The 17,996-nt window shown below is 33.8% G+C and overlaps 1 protein-coding gene across 4 annotated transcripts in view; it reads left to right on the plus strand.

Moving 5' to 3' along the window:
* Positions 1-17,996, plus strand: part of TRDN (triadin) — a 377,090-nt gene that overhangs the window by 289,260 nt on the left and 69,834 nt on the right. For 2 of the 4 annotated variants that reach the window (XM_057489292.1, XM_057489293.1), the window contains exons 22-23: positions 4,056-4,106; positions 9,139-9,189. In XM_057489292.1, coding sequence (XP_057345275.1) covers positions 4,056-4,106; positions 9,139-9,189 — 102 coding nt within the window. Of the gene's footprint in view, positions 1-4,055; positions 4,107-9,138; positions 9,190-9,281; positions 9,539-9,669; positions 10,424-17,996 lie in introns of those variants that run through there. The other 2 variants (XM_057489294.1, XM_057489295.1) reach the window with 2 other exon arrangements.

Raw genomic sequence — 17,996 nt, forward strand, 5'->3', positions numbered from 1 at the left:
ATTCTGTGCCCTGGATGTCATAGTTCATCTTAGTCCCCAAATATGAAAGGCATGCTCATCTTATTTTTGTAAATCATTGCACAGTGCCACTCTTTCTGAAAGAGCTGGGGTCAGATTAACTACAATGTGTCCAACTGTGCCCCACTGAAGTACACTCTAGAATTCGGGTTAGTATTCTGATTACTAACATGTAATGAGAACCAGGGTATAAAAACGTGTGTGAGGGGTCCTCTCCTTGTAGCTGTGCTACACAGTCTAAAGTCATCATAATTATATAGTTCAGTCAGAATTTAGTTAAGGAGAGGGGGCATTTAGATGATTTCAGGAGAGTCTCCCAGTAAGACAATTTGAAGAACTATATACTATAGGGAAGAGCTTGTCAAAAGGACTAGAATACTGAGTTCACCGGACAAGACTTCCTCCTTTGTGGTGACTGCAAAGCTCTTCAGAGGTATATTTACAGTGTTGTACAGTTGGTGCCTTCAGAACTTATGGTCACGACTCTGTATTGATTCTTTAGCTTAACTTTCAGAAAACAGTCTAATTTCCCTCATTTACAATTTCTTGAGGGATACCTCACCATAGTTTCCAAGTCCTAACAACATTGTCAGATGTCACTCAAGCAGATTTTATATTGTTATGCTTTTCAACTAGTCTGTACAATTAGAGATAGATGATAATATAGGTTTATAAAATTATATTATTTTTTAATAAACAGAAAGGCTAAGAAATAAATACAATGAAGGTTTCAAGGTTTTAAAAAATAGACACTAACATATGATTTAATAACAAATATTTTAGATTAAGAATTTTTAAACAGATGTTTAGAGAAAAACACCATAAAATGTAAAAAATAATTGTGTCAAGTTCTTTAGTCCATAGAAAAGGGGATGATTAAATGTATCATTAAGACATAGAGAAAGTTAAAGATGCTTTCCCACCAAGTCATACTTAATTACAAAGTTAATGGACAGTGTCCTGAGCAAAATTAATCTCTGACAACATCCTTCAGGAGCATTCAGAATTAGAATTATATGAAATATCACTATATTATGTTTTCCTCATGAGAATTACAATATTTAAAAACATTTAGACAACTTGAAAATGCTTTTATCTGTACTTGTGAAATTTATATTTTGGAGTTTGGAAAAGATATAAAAATGCTACAATATATCTCTTCTAAAATACTCCTGATTGACAAACATTATGATGAAATGAACATAAAACAATGATAGATGCAGGTAGGGCATTTGCATATCCAAAATTTAAAAATCACACAATTAATCACAACTAAATCACTTGAGGGACAATGCAGTAGCACTTTTGGAAGCAATAGAGACATTATGAGATAATTTTAATATTTTTAATGTTATGTGATGTACATTAATAGTCATATTCTGTGAAATATCCAGGTATCACTGAATTTATGGATAGAGTCCACCACATGGCTCTTTGTTCTTTGTATCAGAAGAAAAATACAAAAAGTTTAGTACAAAGATCTTTTTCATTATACTCATGTAAAATATATCTCAAATCAGCAGGCATCTTATATCTACAAAAGAGGTAAAAGATACAGCCTTTGAAATGATTTTTCTTAGCACTTCACTAGAGCTTGCTGGTTGAGAAACATTAAGAATTTTGAGATTGGTTTTTTATAGAGCCAGGAGGCCTAAATTGTCTGATGATTCTATTAGGATATATTTTTTAAACCTTCCAATCTGTTTCTTTTTCAGTCTAGCTGTACTTCACATTGACATCAAGCCAGCGTGCTCGAACAGAAATACTTCTCCTAATACTCTAATTAGTCACTAATCTTAAACTGATATTGAGCTTGATCATTCAGAGCAACAAATAATAAATAATAGTTAAATCGAAGATATTATTACTTACTACTATTTTTATAAAAAACAATTTTTTAGGGTCCAAAATATTTAAGTTTATGCTGGGGAAGAACTCTGGTGCTGATTTCCTCTTTTGCAAGCTTGTGAATTATTTTAGTCTTTTGTGCTTTGTGGGTCTCTTTAAAAAATTCCTACAGAAGGAAACACTATTACTACATATGTATTTTATCTTCTACAGATGTGAGAAAAAGAAGCAGATGTCATTTTCTATTTTTCTTTGTTAAATATATTCAGAATTTTTAAAAATTCCTGAATTTTTTGAAATTGAATATATTTATCTTGAATACATTTTATATAGTAAATTATTTAAAACTTACATAGGTATTTTGATCACAGTCTATGTGTTCATTTATAAACATCTGGAAATAGCTAATCAAATGTATAAAATTAAAGGTATTACTACCAATGTATGAACAATATAGGCAGATTATATGGGATTGGATTTGAAACATGAAAGTAAAACATTATTACCAAGGACAACAGGTCTTTTTTTAATTTGCAGGTATTATAAAGAACACAATTTAAAACTTTCAGGTTTGATTTGCTTTTGTATACTCAGTTTACTCATCAAGTCAAGTTAACGTGTGAGCAAAGCAAATAAGATTTGTTTGGGACATTTAAAAAATCATGTTACTGGTTGCATTGTTAGGTTCCATTTATAAATCAGACTGCATGTTGCTTTGCTTCTGCAAAACTTGAGTGTAATCTGTACTTGACATATTTCCAACTGCTTGCTAGACATTTTCTTTTCCCCACATTTCATATCTCAATTCATAGAAAATTATACTTCTGTGAAAAATATAAGAGTTCTAGGAGCCATCATTAGCTTTTTAAAAAATCTAATTTACATCCTACTTTGAGTTATACTGTTAAATTGGTGTTTCCTGACCAGTGAAATCCTACTTAGGACCCTTAACCAAATTGGCTTCTCCTCACGGAAAACCTTCCCCAATTTTTAAAGTAGAAAAAATTAATTTTTTTCTCTTTATATATAATTGTGCTCATCTCTACAGCACCACTGAAGAACTTATCACATGGTGCAATATTTTGCTGTTTATCAGCTATTCCAAATACTGTTTCTGTGTACAGACAACTCCAAAACTTAGTGGTGTAAAACAAGTGATTTTACTTTGCTCAATATTTAGGGGATCAGTAATTCAGGAAGGATAGGCTAGGCAGTTTTCACTGGTATTTCATGTGATTGCAGTCAGAGATAGGCTTGGACTATGGCCATCAAAAGTAGCAGATTTCTGGATGTTCAAGATAGCTCACTTAGATGGCTGGCAGCTGTTGGCTAGGAATTCAGCTGGGGCTGTTGACTTGACTGGTGTTGGTTGGAGTGCTTACGTGGCAGTAGGCTTCCCCAGAGTTTGTGTCCCTTGAAAAGCAGGTGGAACCTGCATGGCATTTCCTGATACAGCCTAGGAAGTCACATACCATTGCTTTCACCCTGTTCTATTGGCTACAAGTGATGCACACAGCCGAACTGACAAACTGCCCCACCCAGGCCTCCCATGGGCTCTTCTGTCCTTTTAAAATGTGTATTTCCGTTTCATCTCTGTTGGTCTAATTCATTTCCATCTTTCAAGGTCTTCCTCAGTACCACCTGCCAACGCCTTCCTGATCCCATCATTTAGCTACCAGAGCCAGTATCTTTGTGGTTGAGTTGAAAGAGACATTAGTTCAAATCCCAAGGCTCCTATCATGAACTACATGACCTTGGGGGAAGTTATTTATACCTTTATGTGAAAAGCAGGAATAATACAGGATCTACCTAACTTATAGGGTTGTTGTGAACATTGAAATGGCAAAGCAATAGAGAACATAGTCTGTGACACATAGTTAAGTAGATAATGTTGGCTATTATTGTTATCATATCCTTCTCCAACACCCATTGCATTTTATTTGTACCTTTTTGTTTGTCTATTATAGTTTGTCCCTGTGATAATGATAATTATTTGTAAGCTTGTTTTGTATCTTTTGCACATTTAGTTCAATTCCTTACAGGCAATTTATCTCAGTAGATATCTGTGCCTTGAATATCAACTCCAATCTCCTTTGGGTTTTTAAGCCTCATGACATAGCACATGAAGAAACTTGTACTTTTTCTGTATGATTACTTGTAACCTTTTCTCTCCATGATTCCTCTTGCAGAAATTAGAAAAGAAATATCTGGGAAGACTTCTCCTGTTCTGAAGGATAAAGGTAATAGAGTCAATTTAACTTACAGCAAACATATCAGAATGAGTCCATAGTACATTAGAGTCATTCACTTTGTGGGCGTATTGGTCAAAATTGCACAGGTCACACTCATATTTTTGAAAACTTACTGGAAAGAAAATATTTACTTGTTACTGAAATTCTTTCTTCCAGTTTATTGTAACCTAAAAAGTGCTCTGATTATAATTTCCCAAAGAAGAAAAATAGAAAAAGGATTTCCTTAAAGAATGGAAAGGGTACACACACACACACACACACACACACACATATGTGAATATATATATATAAAGGTCTAACCTTCATGCTTGCTATCCATTCATAAAATATTTATTTATTGTATAAGCCTTTCAAGCATTTGCTAATCATTGGAGAAACAAAGATTTAATAATTACTTTTTGTGCATTTGCTATGCAGTAATCAGAACGTGCACTCACTAGACTCTAGGAATAGGTCTGTGCCCTCATGAAACTTACAATATAAATTATTACATAATTAATTGAACTTAAGAATCATAGAGGACATATACAGGGTGCTATAAGAGTGTAAATGGTTATCCTAAACAAACATGGGGAATCAGAGAAGGCTTTCCTAAAGAAGTTATATTAAATTCATGTCAGAGGATAAAGAGTTATCCAGGCAAAGAAGTAAGAATTATTTAGGAGAAGTACAGAAGCAGGGCATCTGTTCTTTGCCAGGGATATTGATACCCCTACTTTACACATTTTGTTTCAGTAAGTTGTGATGAATATCTCAATTTTCATAGACAAGGAAGCCGAGGTATAGGTAACATAAACTACTCAATGTTACATTGTGTGTGAGAGGCAAATGCGATAATCAAAGTCAAGTCATCAGACTTTAAAATGCATCTTTTCATTTTAACACAAACACTGCTTGCTCCTTAAAATAGGGTTTTTGCAACTGTATTCTTCAAAGCACCTTGCTTTGAGTGTAGAACTCATTACCTAAGCTTGAAAAATCTATTTGACATAGAAACACTGGCTATGCAGTATGGGAAAAATAGTCTTAGTTCTTTTGCTGTTGTTTGACTCCCATTAATTCCCACAGAGGAGTTTAGTCTATTTTTCTCCAGCAATTACCTATACTTTGGGAGAGAACTCCTTCTCATCCTCTACTTTAATTTTATCTGACAATTAACAAAAATATTGCCTTAGATTGTGTGAAAACAAAAAGTGTCATTGAAACATACTACCAGGAAAATATATGATTTGCAAATCACAATTTGAAAAATCTAAACTATCCCTCCTTTCAATGTGGTCTGAAATTCATTTATTTTGGTCTGCATTTATGTCACAGGAATATTTGGACCACATATTGCTGTTTACTGTAAAAGCAGCTCAGAAGAAATGTTGAGGCTTACCTCCAAAATTACCCTTCAGGCAATGATGATTATCAAAAAATTAAACTATTAAAGATTTCATTTGTGCCAAGTCCTAATCTAGTTGGAAATGGTAACTGTAAAGTCCTGTCCTGAAAAACATTATCTAGGATATTTAAATTCACACTGATCCCTTCACTAAGTAGGCTCCTGTAATTTCTATTATTGTTGTTGTTATAAATGTATAACTGCAGGAAATTTCCTAGTGAAACCTTTTCTTCAAAGTTAAATCCTCTACATTCGCAAGATATCTCCATGGTCACTAGAAAATTATGTAATATATATTACTGCGTATGATTACTGATTTAGAACTATTTAAAATGCACTTTTTAAAAAATTCAAGCTGTGCTAATGACCTTGAATGTCATTGTTGTATATATATAAGTTGGATAATGTTTTAGGAGAATTTCATTGCCATCTTTCCTTTATTTTCTGAATATAATTTATTACTACCAAAAAAATCAACGAAAAAAATTGCACTGTTATCTGTACGATTTCAGAAAACCTCTGTAGTGTTACTCTTTCTGGAGAAATTCTTTGAAGCCTACTGCTGACCTGGGGCAGAATCAGAATGCAGCAATTCCACTTGCCAGAAAACCACTTATTGCATCCGAGTCCTTGTATTTTACAAGTTATTTATATTAAGCAGTAAAGATGTTGCCTCCACTTACCAATCTCTCACAGATTCCACTTGCATGTACACATCAGAACCCATATTGAAACAATACTACAATTCTAAAACCAGGATTTTACACAGAAATCATCTGGAGCTACATTTACCAGGGATGTAATAACCATGAATCCATTAGGCATTTACAGCAACATCATTAGGCTTGTGTCTTTACTTAGGGAGGTCTAGAGAGGTCTAGAGGTGATTGTTCCAGAAGAAAAAGAGCAGGAGAAAGACACTTCCTGCTGGCTTTTGCTGCTGGCTCAGCTCCTGACTTTCCTAAGCTAGTAGAGTCACCTAAGTCTTCTCAACACACCTACCAGAGCAGAGCACTCTTTATGTGGCCTTGAACACCCAGAAATCAGACAACGCTGACAGTCATTTCATAATTGGTTATATTCCTTGTGGCATCCACTCCTATTCTATTGCCACTTGTCTTTGACCCCTGGTCTGACTCATAATCTGACTTATAACCCTGAGCATGCAAGACTCACCCATTGACTGAAGAACTGTAGACTGAACCCAAAGCAACAAAGAGATTAATTAATTTCTCCTCTACTAAGAATATAATAGTAGCACCCTTGGCTTCCTCTAGTATTGGAGTAGTATGGTAGATGTTAGAATTATTGACTAGTTTCATAACCCAGGCCTGTGTATATGTGGATCTAATACCAAAGGATCCTCAGCAGAGCCCTTATTCCTTTATATTCTGACACTCAGGACCATGTACCCGATGACCCCCAACTTCTACTCATCTTCAACATGGTTTCTCTCGGCCATTGCCACTCATTAAACAAATGCTAGAGCTAAAGATGGGGTAAGTTGTCTGAGTATTTTGAAACTGATCCTCATCAATCTACTTCATCATGAACACTGACCCTAGTTTATTACTTACTCCCTTTTTCTGGGGCAATGTTTGGGAGTGGAAAACCTGAAAATATCTTAGTACTTTTTGAATTTTTATCCATCACAACCTCCTTGTCCAGACTACTTTGAGCGTTCCAATTTATATCACAGCACCTTTAAATATGTATCTAGAACCTGATAATCAAGATTCATAAGGCTTCCCATTGGCTCTTGGTCAAATACAAAGAAAATACCTTACTTATAAAAAAAACACATAAAAGGACTCTCCAATGCTTTGTTTCTGACAAACAAGACAGATGAGTTGAAAATGCCTTAATAGTTGACCCTAACCAATCATTTACCTATGCTTGCTAATACAGAAGAGCAGAATTTCCATATAACACGCTACATTTTTGTCATGTTTGCTACCCCACTCATTTCCTTGGGTAGTTAGAGATTGCTGAGACCAGCTGGTGAACTCCCTAACTCATGTCCAAACTCTTTGCAGTCAGGCCACTGAGAGGAAATGAGCTGCAGGGAAGTCAGTGCAGAGGATTACCAAGCTTGGGAGCAGAAGACATTTTCCCGTTTGTAAACTTGGAAACAAAAGTCACTTCTATTTTCTGAGAAATTTCTCCAAATCTAAAGTGATGGGTTTATGACCTTCAAATTCCCTATAAAAGTGTATTTGTTATCTCCTTTCTCCACCGAAGTCAAAGCAAATGTGTGTCCTCTTCCTAGGCTCTGTATTTTATAACTACTTTAATCTCACACAAGTATATACACTTGTCCATTTAAGTCAACATGCTGAATCTTGAATTCTGAAGTTCCAGGCATTGTGCTCTCCCAAACCCCTGGGAATCTGTCCCCACCACCACTTCTCATTTCAGAACACATTAATTATTTTGGCTTAGCCAGGAAATGCATGAGCAGTAAATTACCCGCATCAGCTGGGAAAAAAAGTTAATGAAGCCTCTGAATGTGTTTATTCAATCCATGGCTTTTGATTTCATCTTCACATGATGAAGTATAGAAAAGAACCAGCCCAATTTATACTTAGACATTTCTTTGCTACCAAAGCCATTTTATAAAATCTTGCAAGCTTATGGATGCTTAGGAATGTATCTTAACTACCCAGAGACTCACAGCCTTTTCAATAGCTTCCCTAAGTCCATTCTCGGTACCATCCAAAGTCACCTGGACTCAGTTAATTCTAAGTAATGGCTTGAGTGGCATATCTATTTATACCATATGCCATGGCGTTAACATCATATTTTCTGCATTCCCACCCCACACCATAAGGTGGGAATAGAAAAAAGGGTGGGAAGGATAGATTTCTTTTGTTTCTTCTTTCCTTACTCCATTAAAAGTAATATTTTATTTTTTGGTCAGTAAAATGGATACTAAAATTTAATGTTGCAGAGGAGGCAAAAAACCGATTTATCTTTAATATAGGCTATTGAGGAAGGAAAATACTACCAAGACATTGACCACACATGTCTGGAACACACAACATGATGAGAATCACTTCACATTTGAACTTATTAGAATAAATTAATTTCTTTTAATTAAGGACCTCAGTTTTAAGATGTTAGGAGTTCAAAGATGACATTGTCATATTTAATTTTAGTCTTATTCTTGAAATTTGTTTGGCTGAGTCTGATAACTAAAAGAACACATTCGCATGATATATGCAAGGTTTTCCATTTGATTGTTTATTGTTTGAAAAAACATAGCCTGCAAGAAATAAACTAAGTTACTGCTGATTACAACCATTTGGGGAGATTTCTAGATGTTAAAGCTGTATGTTTTTTTAAATTACAGATAAATAAGTTCTTATCCATCCAAATACCCATCCTGTTAATGAAAAAATCAACCATAACTCATTCAACAATTTACATTTATTTTAAATTAAAGTATTCAGAGGATGGCTTGTTGAGCTGCTTGCTGTTGTTTCTTTGTCTCTGTATGATTGAAATTGTTCTTAAAATAAAACATCATGTCATTTCCGTCAGATTCAGCTTATTAATATCTCACTCCATTGTAGGTATGTTCTCAAATCTTTTTAATGTGGCTTCAAATAAATGCTCAATGTCTCTTTCCAGAGCCTATTAAGGAGAAGCAAGTGAAGGTTCCAACTTCCTGGAAGGAAAAAGGTAATATCATATAATTAAATGTGGAAACACATGGATCTGCCTATTGCATATTCAGTTATTTGCAACAGAGTAATACATCATTTCTTTTTCAGGACTTCAAAACTATAACTTTAATTTGCCATTGTATGTTTTTGAACAAAGTGAAAAAGGATTCTTTCTTATCATAAAATTCCAAATTGTTCTATGAAACAACAAAGGCAAGAAGAGCTATGTCAGAATACTGTAAAAGTTTTTAAAATTGCATATGCTATACTGATTCCACAAGTCTGTAGTGGAAAATCCACATTTCATAAATATCCTAAGGTGAATCTTATTATGAATAGCTATGGAAACCAAAGATTAAAGATGAAAAAGTTGATACTTAAACTTTCTCAGTGATAGCTTTCATTCTGTAAGTTCAGATACAGTAAAATCCTAAGTAAATTTTATAGCTAACAGGAACTAAAAGATAAACTATAGTCAACTATCTTTATCTTACAGATAAATAAAACTGGAATAGTCAAGAACTTTTCACGTTACTGTAATTTGCAGTAGAGCCAGCATTAGAACTCCAATATCCTAAATCAAGCTTCAATGCACCTCTGGTCCCACTTGTACTGGGCTTACAGTAATATGGATTCTGATATACCTTACATCAAGTTATGTCCCCTAAAACATAACTAAATATGCTAAGTACAATGTAATACATATAGTTCCTGATTAATTTCAGTACATTCTACAGGCATGGTATCATACTCAGAATTGTCTTGAATTTCTTATTGTCAAAATGAACATAATAGTAATTCAGTGAAATCACGGAATACACTGATTATATTGAATGTTAGAAGTAGAACCTGTTTCTACATTTACCTGAAGAGAAAATCTGCCTGAACTATTGGCCAATGTACAGAGACATAGTGGTAAAAATTCCCACTTACAGGCAATATCTTATTAAAAAGAAAAAGACTTCAGATGAACTTGTACAAACATATGTTGGAGTTGGAAAAACCTATGGGAGAGCAGTGGGAGGGTAAAGATGACAGACAAATCGGTCAAGTAAATGAAGGGTGCGTGGAGAGTCTCCGTTAGTCAGTGTAGCAATGTATAAAAGCCATAGCCTCAAGTCATACTTTCCTAACTTTTCAATTAATTTTAAATAAAACAAAATTGTAATTTAATGGAACAGAAGAACACATGGTATTTTTTTTTTCTGAGCCCACATATGTAGTTGACTTTTTAAAACATACTTAAAGCAGCATGGACTCCAAACCTACTAAGGTATTTATGGTTCACTTTAGAAATGTATTATCATATCTAAAGCTTTGTATTTATCATCTCCTATAATAGAAATAATTTTGGTTCTATATACAATTTTATGTTATTCTGATAGGATATGTAAATTAGGATATTATCCTTGGAAGAGAATTACTGTTATATGTTTAATAAACAGTAAAATATTGCTACATTGTGTTATTCAAAGAAATAATTAATTGTGAATTCCACTGGGATAACCTAGACATTAATGATTTTAAGGAATCTGGACTGCTTGAACATGATATGATTGTTGATTTGAGTAGATGTTATGTAACAATCTAAGTTGAAATGATTTGATTCCATTAAGTAATTTAATCATTTGATGATGCTATAATTTCTTTGCCAATCTAAGACAAAAATATAAAAAATGAGGAACTGACAGAAATACTATAAATTTCCACATTTTTTATTAAAGAATTTCAGGTAAAATGTTTTTATTTCAAAAGTGCATGTGAAATATATATGTGAATGAAAAATAATTCATGTTTCCACTGAAATCACTGGGTGTTCATTTTAGTCTTCGATACCTGGAAATACCTACTTTAGAGTTTCCTTCCCTTCTTACATCCTTCCATATAATCCTTTTATCATCATCCCCACATTGGATGGTGTAGCTCCAGGGAGAAGGGTGTTCCTGACATGGGGCAAATTTCTAATGAAACTGGTGAAACCAAAATAAGTCAAGGGAAAGTATAGGTTGGAAGTAATCATTTTTTATTGCTCAGAGCTTGCTTAAACTTGCTAGCTAGGCACCCCATCCATCTCCTCTGGCCAGTGCTAGCACTCTGCCACCTCAGTGTGCTCTCTACTTCCCTCTGCCCCTTCCAGGAGGAACTTCATTGGTGGGTCTTTAGTGACTGGCAGATGCCAGACCAATTACCTACCAGGAATGGAGGGAAGAAGAGAATAGCTGTTATCTCTCCACCTCTTTCCCTGAAGGCTGTGGGAGGCTGCAGCAGTAAACACCTATTGATATGTAAATGGATAAGGCTAGGCAGGAGATTCTGGAAATTCTGCAATTTCTCCCACAGATGGTTAACCAGACCAACCAGTTCATGGTCATAGATAATAATAGTGGGGAAGGGAACATTATGAAAAAGATATATTTTTTAAAGTTATATTCTCATTTCACCAATACTGAATTTTTATTGCACCATTTTTTTCCTACTTTTTAGTGACAAGGGTTTGCATAAAAAGTCAGTTAAGCATATTCACCAGAACTATTATTTAAATATCATTCTATAAGATCTTTTAGAAATTGAAGACTCATAACTGCATGAAGAAATTGAGCCATTTTTATTTTATTGTAAAGTAATAATGATCTCTCATAGTAATATGCTAGAATATTATCAGTGCTTTGAAATTTTATGCATTGAATTTCATCCTTTTTTCCCAAACAACCAAAATTCAGGCCTCTGGGGTTGAATGTGAATGGCAGTACTCATTTTGATAAAAAGTGTAATCATAATATGCAAAGTGACTTTCATTTTCACCTGTGAGGGGTGATGTCACATTAGGTTTTCTTTCTTTAAAGGGGGTCAGTGTCATCTCACATATATCGGAACAGTCACAATTCAAATAAACCCTTACTAAAGGAGAAATCAATTTTAAAAGAAATTTTGTTATGTTAAAAGTTTGAAACATCTTTTAGTAAATAGAAAGATTCTTAAAAAGGTTGCATTGAATGTCTATAAAGGAGCATCAGACATAGTAATACCATCATGCACACTTAAATGGGAAATTCTCAAACATGCAGAAATTAACACATTCTTGAAAATCCAAATGTGTCAAAAAAAATAAAAAGGAAATTAGAAAATAGCTTTAGATATCTAAAGATATCTTTAGAAAATGTCTTTAGAAACAAAGCATATGAAAATATATGGGACACAAAAAGAAGGAAGATTTCAAATAAGCAACCTAACTGTATACTTCAAGGAACTAGAAGAAGAACAAACTAAGGTTAGCAGAAGGAGAAAGTAAAGATGAAAGCAGAAACAAACTAAAGAGAGAATAGAAAAATAATAGAAGGATCAACAAAACCAACAATTGTTTTTGAAAAGATCAACAGAAATTACAAACCTTTGGCTAGATTTTATTCTACCATGACTTCAATTGAATCATAGGAATCACTATAGTAGCAAGAATATTTTCATTCTGAGTCAACATTTGTATATAAACTTTACTACAATTTTTTAATTGGTGTTTAATGTGTGCAGATACCTAAAGTACGTTTAACATTTATTGTCGCTGCTGCTTTAGCAAATGCTTTCTCAGTCGTTCTTGCAACTTAGTGGAAGAAAAAGTAAAATTAAAGAAATGAGTCCAGTATAACCTACCAAAGAAGGCTTTAAGCCTTAATTTCTTTGTTGCTAAATTTTTGTCATTTCTTATAATAGAGTAGAACAGTGAGGGAAATACTTCAGACAACTTAGTTTCATCTGTACTTTTCTTTTGGGCTTTTCCTTAACTATTTTTTCAAAATATTGCTGAAAACATTTATTGAGTCCCTATTATATTTAGCAGACTGGTTGGTTGATTGATTATTTGGCTAGTGGTTTTGTTAGGCACTGTGCTTGGTGCTGCAAATTCTAAATGATGCAAGTCTCCAATTACAGAATTAACTTAGAGAAAGACATATAAATAAAAGTAAAGACATACAGTAATTTTTTAATTTATAAAAATTAAATTAATAAAATCTGTTTATAGATTAATTAATTTATAAAAATAAAAAAATTGAAGATACATAAATAAAAAATGAAATCCAGTTGAGGGAAATCCTTTCACAATGTATTAAATCACAAATCCTTTCACACTATACCAAATCACCAGAATGTACACTTTAAATGTTTTCCAATTTTATATGTCGTTAACTTCAGTAAAGCTGAAATAAAAATTATACAAAATAAACCCAGTTTGGATGACTGAAATAATTATGTACCCAATGCTATAAAACTGTAGAGAAAATACCACCTTAAAACAAGTAATGTACCTCTCATATTTAAATAGAGATACACTGGAATATCAACATGTAAAAAGGGCTACATTCTTTCATATAGTCTTTCCCTTCAGGACACCTGTAATTTTGTTTAAAAGTCAAAAAAAAATATTCGCAAATGATAATGTACTGTATATAATGGAATTAAGGACAGAGCAGTCAACTTAAATGTATGCTAAAACAGCTGTATGATATAAGGTTGTCTTAATTTTAATTGTAATGTTTTAATTTTGGGTATTTATTCGCACTAGTCTTATGACACAAGGTAATGATGCCAGTTTCTCATTAATCAAACTCTGCCACTATATTCTACAAATTCTATGAATTTTAGTTTCATAGGTAGCTCTTTATGTATGTGTGTTTCCCTCTTTAAGTACTTGAAGATATGATTAGTGATTTTAACAAAAACCGAGTTTGTTTGGGGCAACAAGATGACTGAGGGGAGAAAGACTAGGATACAAAACTACTTATTAATGTCATCAAGAATCCAGGCTCCTTCTCCCTTACAGCTGTGCCATCATTGGCTGTGTCTGTCATCCTAAAGGTGGCAAATTAGCTGTACACCCTCCAGAAAACTTGTATGTATTCTCACCAGGAGTAAGACAGAAATTCAAAGCTGCATAGTCTCAAGGCTTTGTCTCCTTGTGAAGGCAAGCTTATCCCAGTTATGGGATTCTATCCATACTTTTGTGGCCAAAACTGCTTCACATTGGCCAATTCAGCTTCAGGAGGATTTGGGAATTCTTAAATTTCACTTTCCAGCCTTTATAGTAGAGGAAGGAAAGGGAAAAACCTCACAATAGGTGTTTAGTAAATCAGTCTACATTATCAGGCTCAACAGGCAATATACAAATACAGTCTGTTTTTAAAATATATGAACATGATAAAATTATAGTCCCCTGTGTATACTGCCAAGATGGTTGTGTAATTTTTTTCATTTGAGAATCTATCTTAAATTTTTTCATATTATTTCACAAAAAATAAAATGGCAAGCCAAAATTGCTTTTCAGCTTTCACAGAAGTCTAACAGATGATGATGAATATTAAAGGGGAGAAAACACACACAAATACATGAATACCTATAAAACTGAGAGGAATGCTTTGGTGGAAAGGCACACAGTATTAAGGGTGTAAGTATAGAAGGATATGACTTTGGCTTAGGAAAGTGCCCCAGAGGATCAACATTTGATCTGAGGTTTGTTGGGTAAGTAGGAATTTTAGCCAGTGAAGAAACTGAGAATGGGAGAGAAACTTAGGATATAAGATCATAGTCTGGTTTACATGTTGAGTTTTAGGTGCTTATAGGACCTCCAAGTAGAAATGTAAACTTGTCAGTCATTTATCTAAGTGTGAGGTTCAAAAAAGAGACTTGGGTTAAAGTTACACTTGTGGGATATATTGGCCAGTGCATAGAATTTAAAGGTGTAGACATGCATGGATGGATTTTTCTATGGGAAGACTTAAGGCGGAGAAGAGTAAAGTTTAGGAAAGTTAGGAAAGAGTACATTTAGGACTGAAACTTGAGGAACCCAGAATATTCTTTTAGCATGAACACAACCAGGCATCTCAAGGGCCAATACTAGTAATCTGTCTATTCTGGGTTTTTTTTTCTAGAAGTTGGCATTTATTCATTTTCAGTTGTCACTAGTTTTTGAGTCTTATTGTGAAAGTTCCAGTGTTAGCTCTATAAACACTACTTAAATCCTGAGTTATCTAGATACACATCTTCAGGGAAAATCTCAATAGTTTGTTCAAAGAGTATATATTGTACAGTCCACTTTTATGAGAAGGAATCAAAAACTCTTGGTCACAGAGATTTATTCCAAATAGCACCTTTCTGAATAATTTAACTCAACGTAAGACAGCCTGAACTTAACCAAAGTTCCTGTACTGCTACATCTAGTGACCACTAATATGCTGATGCCCAGTCACTGAAATAGAAGGAATCAAGGTTTCTTCTGAAAAACTCCAATTTTAGTGTTAGTTGGTGTTCTAGTTCTCTGAGCTGATATTATAGGGATGTACTTTGTCTTTTTGTAACTGATCATTCTAATGAACCAACTCAATTAACCTACATATTTGATTCACCATTCTGAATTTCTAAAATTTTTCTAATAATATTGCAGTTCACAAATACCATATTTGCTTATGACATTGTCATCCTCTAAGAAATATTAAGACTTGCTGTAATATTTTCTTGAAATCTAATATTGATCTAGGATACTTGATTTAATAATCAGTAGTATTTTAATTTTTGTGTAATTTTTTTGTGTGCCCTGTTTCTGATTTAAATATTTGTTGACATAATTAAATTCTGCTTTGAGGCATTTTAAGGAGTAAATATGGCTATCGTGTTAATAGTGAAGAAATTAATACACAAAGCTTAAATGATTACCTAGGGTTTCTATGCTGGATCAGCTACTTAGTTTCAGACTTAAATGCACCTAAAAATAATCTTACTTTCCTTTTTTCTTCAGTATTAGAATATATCAGTAAGACTTACACTGACATTGTATCATATTTGTTATTTTTTTCCATAATAATTGTATTGTACTTGGTAGGAATGGAGGAAAGATACAGATAATTTGTTGACTAAAAAGAGACCAATCAGGATTCAAAGCATAAAATATCAGCAGATACCTTTATAAATCCACGATTAGTCATTTCCCAAAGAATTGTTTAAGTGAAAAGTGTGCCAGTAACAGTAATACAGCCACTCAAAGCAGTAACCTAGAGCTTAGCCCTTTTCTTGTGCCCATGATGCCAAAACGCAAGTTCATAGAATGGAAAGGGGTGATGTGCTGGAAAGAAAAGCAGCTGAGGTGGCTAGAATCTTCTTTATAACCATTGGCTTTACAAAATGAATATATCCAAGCACTTATTTTCTTCCTCCAAAAAATTAATGTATAGCAATAATATATTTACGTGAAATATATAGGCATCTATAAATGTAAAGCTCCCATATTCCTTGCCTGATATTCTTACCATTTAAGCCGTCACGAATAGCGGTAGAGTTAGAATGAGAGAATGAGTCACTATCCCTCTGCACATCCACTTTTTTTTTTTTAGATAATTATTTTTTATTGAAGGGTAGTTGACACACAGTATTACATTAGTTTCAGGTGTACAACACAGTGATTCAACATTTATATACATGATAATTCTAAGTACCAGCTATCACCATACCAAGTTGTTACAATATTTTGACTATATTCCTTATGCTATACATTACATCCCGGTTACTTATTTATTTTACAATTGGAAGTGTGTACTTTTTTTTTGGTTGTTGTTGTTAGGGCATCTCTCATATTTATTGATCAAATGGTTGTTAACAACAATAAAATTCTGTATAGGGGAGTCAATGCTCAATGCACAATCATTAATCCACCCCAAGCCTAATTTTCGTCAGTCTCCAATCTTCTGAAGCATAACGAACAAGTTCTTACATGGAGAACAAATTCTTACATAGTGAATAAGTTACATGGTGAACAGTACAAGGGCAGTCATCACAGAAACTTTTGGTTTTGCTCATGCATTATGAACCACATCCACTTTTCTTGTCACTCCAAGTTACCTTATGTGAATGTGCTAATATGCTTCTCTCCTTGAGGGGAAATTTGTTTTAAATGTCATTAAAAAGGCTTTTTATTTTTCCTGTTCACTTAAAAAAATTAATGTTATTTTTCATGTAAGGTCATCTATTGTTTTTACATAATTGAATCAGATATAAGATGATCTATACTTAACCCTATGACCTTTTATTAATTTAACATTATTCTCACTTTAAGTTAAAGAAAATGAATGCTGGTGCCCAGAGAAACAGGGAGAGCCTAGCTAAAGAGTGACTCTCCCTTGATAAGAAAGACCAAAGACTATCTACATAGTAGCCTTGGCAAGAACTTATGCACAGCTTTCTGAAAAGTTTAAAATCAACTGGCTCATGCCCTGAAAGATATCTGACTAGCTATCCTGCCATCTTCAGAAATCATGTGGCCTTGTTCTGACTGACTGTTCTTTGTACAACCTATAGTATATGCAGCCTCCTCCAATTATTTCTTACTTTTTTCAATGCATGGTCTTCACAACAGGAAGCTTCAGGGAAGGAAAGACTAATGAGGCACATGTTACAAGAAATAAAGGATAGACTAGATAAATGTGGAGCATCAGAAACCTTGTACATTGTGTTTAGTGTACATACAGAAGACAAAGGATCATGAAAATGAAAGGGTGACAGAATGAGGCAGGAAAAATGTATGTGTTTATTCTGTGCTCTGTAGAGAGAATGCCCTCTGGCTCAATTTCGGTATTTGGTGTCCACTCAGCAAAGTGTCTTTGTGAGCAACAAACTCTCAAGGGAATCATGCCAAGGAAGGATCGCAGAATCAGGATTTAGGCACGAAGCACTGAGTCACGCATTAAAGCTCTTGCATTACGAACTAGAGCCATTTTAGAACTCCACCTAGAGAAGCTCATAAAGCATAGTTGTTTTTTCTTGTTGACCTAGTGGGATTGAGAAATG

Source organism: Manis pentadactyla, chromosome 12 (genome assembly GCF_030020395.1).
Source record: "Manis pentadactyla isolate mManPen7 chromosome 12, mManPen7.hap1, whole genome shotgun sequence".
NCBI classification, from domain to species: Eukaryota; Metazoa; Chordata; class Mammalia; order Pholidota; family Manidae; genus Manis; species Manis pentadactyla.